The sequence below is a fragment of the Podarcis muralis genome, chromosome 5 (genome assembly GCF_964188315.1).
Source record: "Podarcis muralis chromosome 5, rPodMur119.hap1.1, whole genome shotgun sequence".
NCBI lineage: Eukaryota > Metazoa > Chordata > Lepidosauria > Squamata > Lacertidae > Podarcis > Podarcis muralis.
In genome coordinates this window covers 61,199,089-61,212,356 of record NC_135659.1, presented here as the reverse complement: position 1 = coordinate 61,212,356, position 13,268 = coordinate 61,199,089, and the positions used below count along the sequence as shown (strand labels likewise).

At 40.8% G+C, this 13,268-nt stretch overlaps 1 protein-coding gene and 1 non-coding gene across 9 annotated transcripts; both read left to right on the top strand.

Moving 5' to 3' along the window:
- Positions 1–732: 732 nt before the first annotated feature.
- Positions 733–12,204, top strand: LEMD1 (LEM domain containing 1). Of its 8 annotated transcripts, none has more exons than XM_077929005.1 (8): positions 733–943; positions 4,315–4,501; positions 5,196–5,303; positions 5,923–5,996; positions 7,498–7,581; positions 8,275–8,370; positions 10,005–10,066; positions 11,875–12,204. In XM_077929005.1, exons 2-8 carry the CDS (start codon positions 4,333–4,335, stop codon positions 12,092–12,094), a joined length of 813 nt encoding a protein of 270 aa, XP_077785131.1. In that variant the 5' UTR covers positions 733–943; positions 4,315–4,332; the 3' UTR covers positions 12,095–12,204. The 8 variants fall into 8 exon arrangements, with proteins under 8 accessions (XP_077785131.1, XP_077785135.1, XP_077785132.1 ...); XM_077929009.1 differs by lacking the exon at positions 733–943 and adding an exon at positions 1,018–1,101; XM_077929006.1 differs by lacking the exon at positions 733–943 and adding an exon at positions 1,056–1,199.
- On the top strand, positions 1,085–1,156 carry TRNAW-CCA (transfer RNA tryptophan (anticodon CCA)). Its single transcript has one exon. It is a non-coding gene; the product is annotated as a tRNA-Trp (tRNA).
- Positions 12,205–13,268: the final 1,064 nt, after the last annotated feature.

Sequence of the window (13,268 nt, the reverse complement as noted above, 5' to 3'; positions counted from 1 at the left end):
CCTCGATATTTTTTTCATGAAACAAGTGTGCCTTTGCCCAAAAAAGGTTGGGAAACACTGGTCTATACCGCTATTTCTATTTCTACCACCATTACATTTCTAGGAAAGCAGTAATTTGGTGAAATGCTGGCTCTCCTACAGGCATGCACATGCATGGTTTCGGCTGGACTTTAGTTGGCAGGTGGCAGCTATAAGATGTATTGGCGTGGGTTACGTGGACTCAAGTCTTCCGTGGCATCAATGTTATCGACCTGTTGTGTGTGAAAGTGTACGCGGTTTACATCTTCATTAAATTACAGAGGTGAAGTCAATATGGAGACGACAACAAAAGAGTCTTGTTGTGCATTAAAGACTTTAACCATTCATGGGAGAGGTAAGAAGTGTTGGTCTGCCAACTGAGGACTTCTCATGCGTCAGAAAACTCGGTCCACAAAATAGCTACACTTTTTAAAAGTGACACAAGGCTCTTTGTTGTATTTTCGTATCAACAGCGACAGTCGCTCTGCAGGCATCGCGTTCCCTGCCCAGAGACAGCCGCTTCGAACCTTACCACTTATTGCTCCCCCCCCCCGCCCGCAGGACCTTTAGTGGACCTGTCCAGTAAAAGTATGTTCCCCACAAGGTAGAAGCAGGTGGTAGCTTCCGGCCTAACTGCCTTCTCAGTGTCTCAGTTTCCCGCGTAGGTTCCGCCCATAAAGAGGCGTGGTCTGCCTGGTGGTTGGCTGGGTAAACACATAGGGGCTGTCCTTCAAAACGGCGGTTTCAAAACAGCCCGGGAGGGCGCGAAGCTGTTGCTCCTCCTACTAGCTGCCTTGACATCTGTTTCTGCGGGGAGCTTAGCGTAGGGTTTTGAAGTGGAAATAAGTAAGGCTATGTAATTTCTTTTCCTTTAGCAAAGGGTAGCCAGTCTAGGAATGCAGAAAAAGCAAGGTCCCCCACCTCGGTGAGTGTGTATTTAAAAAAAAAAACCCCAAACAGAGAAGGGCGCATGCGCAAAGAGGAAGCGGGAGGGGAAGGGGAAAAAAAAAGCAAGCCGAAGAGCGGCGGCAGACTCTTCAAGCTGAGCTTTCGAAGAGCTTCCTAAGACCTCGTGGCGCAACGGTAGCGCGTCTGACTCCAGATCAGAAGGCTGCGTGTTCGAATCACGTCGGGGTCACGGGTCCCCGGGAGGGGATTTATTTTACCCTTTCGATGAAGTTGTAAGCAAGCGGAGTCGAAGGTTTAAAAATACCTTATGTTCAGAAACACGCCGTTCTCCCTAGGCCGGCCGTTTAAGACCAGTGGGTGGGGGGCGCCCCCTCGGGGTTTGCAGTGCAGGGTGAGGAACTCAGACGGGGGTGAAAATGGGCGTAAAAGGCGCGGGGGTGGGAAGGGCGTCGCGTTCCGCGTGGAATGTGGCGAATGGAGCTTGACAGCTTCGTGAGAGCGAGGAGACTGAAAAGTGAGGCGGGAAAGCGAAAGGGCGAGGCCCAGTTTGCTACCGTCCAGGACGAGTTAATAGGACCGAGGGGCCATCCAGATTCATTTGCCTTTTCTTTTCCAAAGGAGGGAGGAGGCAAGCTTGAAAAGTAATAGCCGTTTGGGGAAACTACCTCACAGAGCACTGTGAATTTTTATAGGGCGTTATTAAAGCCCCTCAGTGAGGTAAATATAGAGCAAAACAAGGTTCAGGAGATGCTTTTGGGGAGGCCCTACGGATTGCTTTTTCCCCTTAAAAATGTTTAGGGGCACTCTCATTTTGACTCAAGAAAATCGATTTATAGTTCAAATCGGGGGAAATAAATACAGTAAATAGTACAAAGTAAAAGTACAGTACAGATACAGTAAAAGTACAAAGATTCACAAAATGTTTAGGGGTATGTGTACCCCCAGGAAAAAAAACACCGGCCCTACCCCTTTTTAGACTGCATTCTGTTACTTGCTGTTTGTTCACAATATTGAAAACGTGGCCATTTTCATTTTTAAAAACCCAGGTGTCCTATTTTCTATATCCCTCAGGAAAAGAGAAGGGTGAATCTGAAATTTTATCCTCTTTCCAGCCCCTCACTTTCACATTTTAAAGAACATGGCATTCAGATTTTTTTTAAAATGGAAAATTGGGGACTGACAGGGTCGGCTTCAAATTTGAGAAACTCCAGGGCAAAAGTGCTTTGGTGGAGCTGGCAGGAGGCTTACCTAGCTGTATGTATCAGCTGGTTGGGATCAAGCCTCCCTTTAAATTTTTCACAACATCTGTGATCTAGCATTACTCTGGGGGAATTGTGGGGAATTAAAAGTGTGTCCCAATGCAGCTATACAGACCAGATGTACTGACACTGCTGCGTGTGGGACACCCTGACCCACATTGCCCAGGACTTCCTCACACTTGGAGCTGGTCCTATCAGTCCCCAATTTTTCATTCCATAAAACGTGTTCCTACCCGCCACCACCCAAAAAGGCATGGGGACCTGGTGTGTGTTTGTGTGTGATCTGCTGGCTTCCGAAGGATGCCAAATGTTCATGCCAGTTCTTGGGGTGATTTAATTGGAAACACCTAAAAGATGTGAAGATGCTCACCTCAAGGGTATTCCTCCTGGGTGCCTCCTGACTTGCTGTTTTGCAGAAATAATTCTGGAAATACTGGTTTCTGCAGTTAAAAGTGTTCCATTGTGCTATTGCAACAAATCCACTTTCTTTTTTTTAACCTGGACTTCTTATGGTTAGGAAAGTGGCAGAGGAAATTATTCAAAGTGTGGCAAGAATGAATGATTGACAGGAAGATGCGTAAACATTCCACAAACAAATATAAAAATGGCATATATATATATATATATATATATATATTTGCTTTCGTAGATTTTCATGGGTACAGGAATGCAGGTTTTGGTGTCCTCGGGTGTCTTCCCGTGTAAAAGTTGGGGTGTCTAGGCGACGTTTCGACGAGGTCTCTTGAAGATGACGAGTGAGACCTCGTCGAAACGTCGCCTAGACACCCCAACTTTTACACGGGAAGACACCCGAGGACACCAAAACCTGCATATATATATATAGTTACACACACACATACATACTGCCGTTTCACAGAAAATATTTCACAAAAATATAACAAGGTAGTGTATGACATAAAAGCAGAATACTGCAGTAACAACAGTAAAAATCGGTGAAAGCCAATTGGTAAAAATATAAAAAGCAATAAAGACCAGAAATAGTCTGCTCTCCCTTTAAACTTTGTACAAGTAAATCGGGAGGAATGCTCAATAAACAGGTTGTCTGGAGGAGCCCTTGGTATGATTTATATGTGGGGATAATAAGAGTTTTGAGGACAAAATGTATTCTGAGAGCTGATTTTAGAATATATACTGATAGATCTTATACAATAAAAACTCCTGCCTTTAATCATTTACTGTATTTTCAATTGGGTTACAATAGAAATAAGGTCATAAAACAAGCTGGAACAGCACATTGATGCATCTGATAATATTGGCTTGAGAGCAGGTAAAAATGTATATGTAAATCTGAAAAGCAGTTTTGTTCTTTGCAATGCTGTACTGCAGTTAGTGGTTGGAATCTCTTTTTTCTATTTAGCTGTGTTGTTACTAATCAGATCATACTGCTATGGGGGGATGATGTAATTCTAAACACCAGTTTACTTAAGAGTTTTCAAGGGCATGCAGTGTGCCTTCCTCTCCAATAGGAGGTGCACTGCCTCTTTTGGCTCTCTCTTGCAGAGTGCCAGGAAGACAATGAGTTTTTTGCACTGTGCCATTTCTGCCCACCTTCTCCTTGCACAAACAGTTTATCTTGCATAACTGCAGTCCTGTTGAAAGAAACGTTTCTTTGCTTCTATAGGGCAGGCTACAATTATAGCATGTTACTTGGTGACAAGATGTGGAGGGGAGTATTAGACATGGGGCAGTAATCTCTCCTCTGCTGATAAGTCTAGTTTTGCCCAAAATATATCCAATCATTCTGGCAGTCACTTTTATTGGTTCATCATGATTCCTGACACTCTTTCTAGTTATATATACAGTACTTTCATTTTTGGAGCATTTAAACTGAAATTTTGGCAGAATCATTTTTGTTGGTGTTGTCAGTGAGATATGTCACTTTATACTTAATTTGGTTTCTACAGTTTTATGAATATGCATATAAACATTGTAATACTGTTTATCTGATCATTCTTTTAAGACCTTAAGAAATCATTCCAAAGCTGGCACAAATCCAGATGCAGCACTTAAGCTAATTCATGTTTACTTATCGCATTCAAAAGTGATTAATGGGGGGAAATACTGCAATAAAGTGAGTATTCTTAACCAGTGTTGTGTTTTTTCATAGACCCTACCATTAGGAGATATGGAGAAGGTTACTGTTGATGTGCACATAGAAAACAAGGGAAAAGATTCTGCTGAACAAGGCTCTGTGGAACAAGACTCCAAAGATGAAATTGATGTTACAGCTCTGAGTGACACTGAGCTATGGGAGCTTCTCTGTGCATATGGAATCACCCCTGGACCAATATTACGTATGCTTCAGAAGAGTGATCACTAAAACAGTGATATAAAGGGCAGTTGAGTCTAATATTGTAGTGAGCAGTTGAATTTGCAGTAACAGATGAGTGATTTCCAGATTAAGGCAAATAGTTGTCAATCCCAGCTAGAGGCAAGCCAGTTCTGGGCAGGGAGAGCGTATGCAATTGATTTGAGGTTCTTCTTTTTTTCTGGACAGAATGAATGTTTGGTTGCTGCAGGTCAGCGTGGGCACATGGCTCCACCGCTGTGCCCGTGGTGCCTTGTCCTTGCAACCACTCCCTTGGTAATTGGCAGCAGCCTCTGTGTTGGGAAACTAGGTGAGCAATGCCTCTGCCCTGCCAACAGCTACTGCATAGGAGAGGGCAAAGATTTGTTCTCTGCTGCTTCAACGGGCAGCTCCAGCATAAGTCAATGGAGGGTAGGTCTTAATTGTACATTAGGAGAAACTTCTTAACAGTAAGAGCAGTTTAATAATGGAACCAATTTAGTGGATAGTGGATAGCCCTCTGTTGGGAATCCCCCAGCTCTAGATTTCCTGCATTGGTTAAAGCCCCATCCAGCTCTAACTATGATTATCAACCATTCTGAGTGTGTAAAATTTCCTGTTCAATGCAAACAATTTAATAACACTTTGAAATGCAGCAAGCTTTTGCTAAAAACATTTGTGCTCTGACCTGTTTCTTTTAGCTTCTACAAGGACCATTTATGAGAACAAGCTCCTGCAGTTGATGAAGCAATGCCCAGGAACAGCAGCTGAGTTGAACAGTGAGGTTAATTCTGAAAATGATGGAGAAGGTAGTACATAGTAATCATTCCCTAAATGAAATGCTTTGAACCCCCACCCCCAATATATAGTACAGTCCTAATGGCTAACATAGATTTGTTGTAAATTCAAATGGTGACATTCATAATTAAAGTAAGCATTTTGTGGGGATCTCATGGAGCAATCTCATGAAGGGTTGGTGTGTGTTTGAACCATTCTCGGGATTCAGTTGTGCATGTGCTTTTCAGGTTTCATCCATGCACATTGTTTGCATGCATAGTTCCCCATCCTGTTAGGGATGCATGTGCAGAAGACTACTTTCATGAGCATATGGCTGGCACAAGGCGCCTGGATTCTGTAAATTGAGAAAACAGGATTGCTGAAAGTACAATGGCTTGGGAAACAAAGGAATGCTTTCCCTATTTGAATAGTAGAGTGTGGGGAAGGATGTTCTAGAAATCAACCTGAGAATACATCAGGAAAGCATATCACTTTCGTAAAATCCCATATCCTAGCATTCTGCACAGTAAATTCAGCTACTTCAGAACTCTTGAGTTTGGAACTCCATTTTTGAAAGTATTGTGTTGTATAATGTGGCATAGATGAATCAGTGACAGTTACTAAAATAAAAAAATAATAATTCTCACCTAGGAAAAACCACAGAAGTAGTCATCCAAACAAATGGCCTCAAAGTGACAACTGAACATACCTCTGGGTCTGAAAATGTAAGTAACCCAAGGCATGAATATTTTATGGCTATAGCTAAATTGTGAGCTAATATAAACTGATGTACTTTGTGTCAGACTCCTGACAAGTGAAGCAATTACTCCAATCACATAATTAGAATGTTCTTCTGTGGCTTCTGTTGATGCACTAGAGCCCTAGGAAATCTGATGCAAAATAGATTTCACAGATAGTTAAGAATATTCAACTTTATTTACAGACAGAAAATACATATCAGAGGAATTATAACTGGGAATGTAGACGAATTTCAGGTATATTTAAACGGGACAGAACAGCATTCATATCCATGCAGTGAATTGTTCCATGATAGATCTTCTAATAATCAAATTGGCTACTTTTGGTTGTTAGCCTAATGAAGATAAATTTTGGAGAAGCAATCATGGCAGAAATTGATTTTCTGGCAACCCACCAAACCCCCTAGGCATGCCAACCTTGCACTTAAGCACTGGTCAGGTCCAACAATGTGTGTGTGTGTGGGGGGGGGGGGAATCGCTAGATACAAGTCACACCTCAGACATGCTTATCTAACCTGTTATTCTTTCACAAAGAGTTTACAAACTCAAGAGTAACCTGTTACAATGCCCAGCCATACTTCACTCCCTCACTTGATTTCTCCTGAAGTCAGCTGCTGGGTTGTCTGCAGGAGCAGCCCTTGAAACACAAACCTTTAAGTCTCTTTTGGCTGAGTTTATTGGCCAAAGGGGGCAACCCCAATATTCTGTGATGTTTATGATGCTAACTATTAAAAAAAGCAAAAAACGCTGCTCGCTAACTCAGGAGTTACCCAGATATCCCATGCTAGTAATTTATGGGTAGGAAAACATCTCTTTAAAATTATGCATTAATTTTATTTAATCCTTCTCTGTGCAAGCACACCTTTTGGTTTTTCACCTGTCCAAAACACTGTTGAGTACTCTCTAAAGTAAAAGTCTATAAGCTGATACCTCCTCTCAAGGGGGAAAGTCCTCCCACTACACTTATTTCATAGGGCAAAACACACACAGTCCTCCTTGTTTTTCTTTCGTCCACTGAAGCAGCATTGTGGAAATGTTTATTTCTTAGTGAATTTTGTTAGCCATTTTTCATCGTTATGGGCTCATTTGTTTTCAGTTTTCTTTCAGTTACAGTCTCTGGCCTGTTAATTTTTATCAGGATTTTACTTTTTATTTGCTTTTCCTCCTGCCCTGGTCACTTATTGTGCAGCAGACTTCATTTAAGAAATGTCATGGTAGAAAATGTCCAGGCAACAGAGAACAAAATAACTACCACCACTGTTTAGGTGAAGAACACAAAACTGATTCCTGCCTCTTATTCAAAAAACTTACTAAGCATTCTGATCTCAGAACTCTGTAGAGCAGCCAACTGGTTGAATAGTTTCATGTTTATAAAGCAGTATGCCCATCCTCACCCACACATAATATCATATGACCTTCTCTATGTTCAGTTCCAGTCATAGTTTTTATGGTTTCTTTTTTACTTCAGAAATCACCTGCAGATGTGGTAGAACGTCAGAAAAAACTCTTGTCATCTGATGTTGAACACAGTTTAGCTAAAATAGTGGCAGAAGTAAGTAGCTACTGTTGCAGCCCTTTGATTTAGTCAGGCTGATGCAACTTTCATTGTCTGGGTCATTTAACTTAGTTCTTCAACCTTGGGTCCCTAGATGATGTTGGACTACAGCTCAGATCATCCCTGACCATTGACTGAGGATTATGGGAATTGTAGTCCAACAACATCTGGAGACTTAAGATAGAAGAACACTGATTTAAATAATAATCCTGCGATACTCTTTGTTGTAGTACTTACTTTCCATGGATGCTAATTCTGAAGGATTGCTACTTTGACTTAACTAATTTATTTCCAAATTAGTTTTTGTTATCCTCTGTGGGGGTGGGAAACTGATTCTCTTATTTTCCTAAAGAATTTTTTTTTTTTCAAATTTTGTTCAGACTTGTCATATGTTTAAGCTGGCTGCAATTAATGATAAAGCTGGAGTTGCAATGTCTCTTTTACATCAACAGTTTCTCCATTTTTAAAACTCTCAGAGTGAAAGTGTGGAGTGACTGCTGCTAAAGGAATTGTAGCAAGCAGACATTTTTTTTAGCAGACTTGCAATTTACAAATGAATGATACTGTTCATGTAACATGCCTGAACTTTTGCCAAAGACGATAGATCATCTTTGCTATGAATGCTTCCAGCTTTCATCCTTTTCTTCTTGCCCACACATCTTTAATTAATGTCATATTGTGTACTAACAGCTGCAGGAAATATTGCCAGAGGGTAAAGTGGCACTGCATCGGTCACAAGGACCAAGGAAGAAAGTTGGCAGTCCTGAAAGGAATTACAGACAAAAGGTATTTTTGCAGCGATGGTACAACACACTCAAATGTTAAACCTGGCACTAAATGTGCCATTCTTGAAAACAGAGTTCTGGAAGCAAAGACATAAAATATCACTTGTGAACAGCACACCACTCTATAAGTCTGAATATATATATATATATATATATATATATATATATATATATATATATTCAATCTCTTGTTCTTTGCCCAGATACTGAAACTTGATACATATTTGCTAGACCAAAGTTGTCAAATGTTAGATATCTGTTCTTGCTGTAGATGCTAGCTAACCATGATTGCATTGCTTATTTGTGGATGAACTAGAATTTGACTTGCGTTTTTAAAGTCAGAACCTTTTTTTGAAGATGTATTTAACCTTCAAGGGTGACATTTCTGAGAAGCTATTATAAACTGTTAGGACATTCAGTTTATGTGTAAGACAGAGTAAACAACAGGCAACCAGCATTTTTATTTGAACTCCTGAGTTGCCATAAATGTTTCACAGGTTTTCATCTGACTTCTTTACTTCCTTTTCGCTTTATTGGCACATAAGTGTTTTGATCACAATGTGTCAGATGGCCTTGCTTCTAAAAAAAGTATGAAAAGGATTCTTTTTCTTAAGATGTTGCCTGTTGTTAAAAACATTTTTTAAAATGTATTTTACTTCTAGTTAAGGCTGGGCAGGTTGAAAAGTTTTGTAGAGGTGCAGCAGGAAGCACACAAGCTCTGCTAGTTTTACAGTAATGTCAGTCTACGTCCCCAGAGAACAACTAAGCAGATCATGTCAGTTGCTCCTCCAGATTTCCCTTAGCAAGTAACATGCCCTCTGACAGCTTTCAAGGTAGGAATAATTTAGGTTGTGAAGGACTTAAAACCAAGAATAGGCCATAGTTGAATTTATAACCTCAGAAAAGCAATTCCTGTGTCTGATCTTCATGTCAGATATGTCTGAGCATTTTAGGTCCGGTAAAGAGAATATGTAACTGGCCTACATGGGTGTAGGCAGGGGAGGGCAGGTGCCCCCCCCCAATCAAGTAAAACAATAGAAATAACTAACTGACAAATCATGTCAGTTCTGCCTGCCCAAGTCCTGCCCTTTCCCCCCAATGAAAATCCTGGCTACACCCATGCTGGCCTATATGCTTACCATTTCATACTTGCTTAGAATCAAGCAGTTTCATTAATCAAAAGTGATGCACATATGTGGGACAATGAATTTGGAAACCTGGACACTCTGGAAATTGCCTCTGGTTCAACACATCAAACCAAGAAAGCCAAATGTTTCACCTTCCCCATATAGAACTCAGGGAAAGTTGTGTCCAGACAATCCATGATGAACTAACACATTTGAGTTTGTCTCTAAGAAGATTATAATTAATAAGAAAGGAACACAATTGTTGTTTTTAAAGGGCTTATGCCAGGAACCATTGGGAACAAGAGAGAGAGGTGATATATTTGGCTATGTTTAGAGAATCAGATTGATAAAAGCACAAACCTTATAGTGGGGAACTTTCACATAATATGATCTAAAATAGAATATTATCCCTACATGACAGTACCATTCAACTACAAGCTTTCACCATAACCACAAAAGGAGGTAACTGCTAGGATGCCTATGAAACAAACCTTTTTCCTTTTTGCAGACAAGTGATCTACCACACCAAGACTTTGGCTATCCTGATGTTAATGTTACTGTAGGAGAAAGGTAAAGCTCTTCAAAAACTGCCTGACAAAGGATCTCTCTCTCTCTCTCTCTCTCTCTCTCTCTCTCTCTCTCACACACACACACACACACACACACACACACACGGAGATATCAACAGTTCCTTAGAATTCCTAGTCTTGGAAGTAAACTGAAGAAGTTCTGTTATGGCTTTCCATATGTTGTGGAAAAGAAACTCATTGTACATACTGAGTTTGTGAATATTTACAGCACAGCAGAGGTAGAGAACTGGGTCAAGCCATTGAACCAGGTCTTTACCTTCACAAACCCCTGTGGGCCAAGTTAGACTGGTGGACAGAACCCGCCACCTATTAATTATTTGATGTTACTATGATGTCAGATGAACTGTTTTTTTCCAGGAGAAAAAGGTATATGTCCCTTCCCAGGTATCAACAATCAGCTGATTGTTGGCACTTGAGAAGCATCTGTTCAAGGCCTGTGCTTGGCAGTTGAGATTATAGGGGTTTGGGAAGCACTTAGCACAGGACCTGCAAAGCCCTCCTACACTGCACTCTTCAAGTACCAATAACCAGCTGATTATCATCACTTGGGAAGCATTGCACTGGGGGCCTTGGTTGATTGTGGATGCAAAGCCCCTTTCATCAAGCCCTGCCTTTACCTTCCTCATGCCTGCTATCATATATGATGCGAAGTGTAGAGTAGATGGATGTGGCTTGGCCAAAACAGCCTCGTGAACCAAATGAGGATTCCTGGAATACCTGATGAGGCCCATGGGCTGGAAGTTCCTCACCTGATTTAGAGCTTACTGGGTTGCATAGGTCAATAATCTTACTCTGCAGATATAAAACAATTGTGTGTTATATTAGTTTCAAGGGAGGTCAGTAGCTTAACACTCTGATCCATGGCTTAGCATAAATGAGCAAACATGGATTCCCAGAGTGAAGATGGGGACTGCAGCACTTTCCCCCTGGTCTTGCTGCTGCTGTTAAGCCATGATTTGGCTTAGCATTATACCCAAACCCTAGCTTGTGGTTTCTCTCTCCCAGACAAGCCACAAGTGGTAAACCAAGAACAAACCTTGGTTCTAACACCTAAACTAGACAATTATTCCAGCTTTTCTTCACAATTAGTTTATTTGTGGTGCAAGCAGGTGGTAATACTTTCTGCTTTTCAGAGCACTTAATTTTAATGATAGAGGGCAGAATTCATCTAACCAGCCCTGTCAGTCAAAACCTTGCATAAGGACTGTTGCTTGCATTATGGGGCTTCCCTCCCCCTCCCCTCCAAAAAAAGAGGCTTTTGGAGGGATTGGGAGAACTCACAGGAGAGTTGGGAATCATTTCATCTGACAAGGTGAAATGTTTGTGTAGAATTGGAAGAGTGCAATACTTAAATAGGTTAGTCTGAGGTAGGGAACAATTGATTGCTGGGAAGGGGAAAACAAGCAACAATGGACTAAGCCTTTGGAAGATATATCTTTGTTGGGATGGGACTTTACTAGTAGTTCATCAATTGGCCTAACAAATGTGCTGCTAGAAAGCTGGAATGGTTTCCAGCAAAGTTAGGACAGAGAATTTCCAACAGCATTAAGCTGTCCAGCCCCTGCCATTCAGAATACAAAGTTCCCACCCAGTACCACTCCTCCACCTGTTCTATACAAAAATGTTATTCTGAATTATAGTGCTGCAGTTTAGTAATCTTCTAGTTTCCTGTTTTTCTAGGCTAGGATGCTGATCTAGTGTGAGACTACATGTCTTAATTTGAAAAGTGTTAGGCAATGTTTCTCTTTTTAAAAGTATGATCAGCAATATTGCTTCTTGTGTTTCTAGTGCTAGAAGAAGAAGAAACGCAATAAAGGAGAATCCTCCCTCTGTGAAACAAGATCCTGGAACCAAATGCCATGTAGTAGCTGGGAGATCAAGAGAAGGACATATACCAATGCGTGTAAAGATTGCTGCTTTTGCCATCTTCATGTTCCTTCTCTTTGTGTATGTAACTATGGAAACTAATTTTCATAATCCATTCACAAGCTTTGCCAAGGGCAAATGAGTGTATTCTGTCTTTTAGAAATGGAGTTGTTAGACCAGACAGGGTGGTTCTGTCTAGCTGCTTATGAATTAAGTATTTGGGGGTAGCTGATTAAAACACAAAAAGAATTATCCTGTGTGTGTGTGTTTTCTTCCTTTAGAGTTTGTATTAAACCAGTTTCTCTTGACTTAAACATCTGGTAGCATCACCTTTCTTTATAATACCACTTTTCATTGTTGAGTTCATATATGGACATTTCTTTAGAAGGTTGAATTAAAATTGCTCACTTTGGCCATTTTAGGGGGGGAAATCATAGAAAGTTGCGTTATCTCTTTAGCAGTCAATTTTCCATTCTAGTTACTAGACCATCTGCCCAGAAAATATTGTTTAAGCTGATGAACCAAGCAGTAAGAGATAGGAACCCAGAAAAGCAATATGCCAGCAGTCTTGCTCCCCCAGTATGTGTTCATGCCTATAAATTTTGTTGCAGAGTGGTTCTCTGTAGGTGCTGAGCAGGACTTGTGTCCCTGTCCATACTGATGAGCTGAGGTCATGTCTGCATGTTACAGCACAGCCAGGCACTTTACTTCAAGCAGAAGCCCTTATTACTTCATATAGGACAGGCTTGCAGACTTCTCCCAGGAGGAGCTGGACCACACAGAGAGCCTGAGAAGGAACAAGCTACTAAATGGTCCAGGGCAAAGGACAGGAGAGCTCCTGCTTGTGGTAAGGTGTCCATCTGTAATGAAATGTGGGTATGCAGCTGTAGCTCACTCAGCTCAGAATAGACTGGTTTTATTGCATCTTTCCTTCTGATTGGCATTCTGACATCTGGCTATTGAGAGTTTAATTACACCAGATTCTTTTTGTTTGTTTACACAAATTAGACCAAAGCTTTTCTTACTCATTTAAGGCTTTGTTTTGTGAAGCATGAAAGTGATTACATTATCAATTTCAACTCCCCTTGTTATAGGTTGAATACTAAGAAACTAGATTACTGGGTTATGGAGTCACAGCTTTTGTAGTCATGGTTTTTAAAAAGCATAAAGTATCTCACAAATGGTGAAAGCTCAAAAGTTGCTTTAAGACAAATTTTAACTTTTTAGCAAATGCCAAGTTACCTGTGTAATTTCTACAATCTTTGTTAAAGTGCTTTATTACATTTCTATCATCCTAAATTGTACACCTTATGATT

Coding starts and splice junctions, on each gene's coding strand:
- LEMD1 (XM_077929003.1), top strand. CDS start 1,235: ATGTTCAGAAACACGCCGTTCTCCCTAGGCCGGCCGTTTAAGACCAGT. Junction 8,371..10,004: donor AAAGGAATTACAGACAAAAG/GTATTTTTGCAG, acceptor TCCTTTTTGCAG/ACAAGTGATCTACCACACCA. Junction 10,067..11,874: donor AATGTTACTGTAGGAGAAAG/GTAAAGCTCTTC, acceptor TTGTGTTTCTAG/TGCTAGAAGAAGAAGAAACG.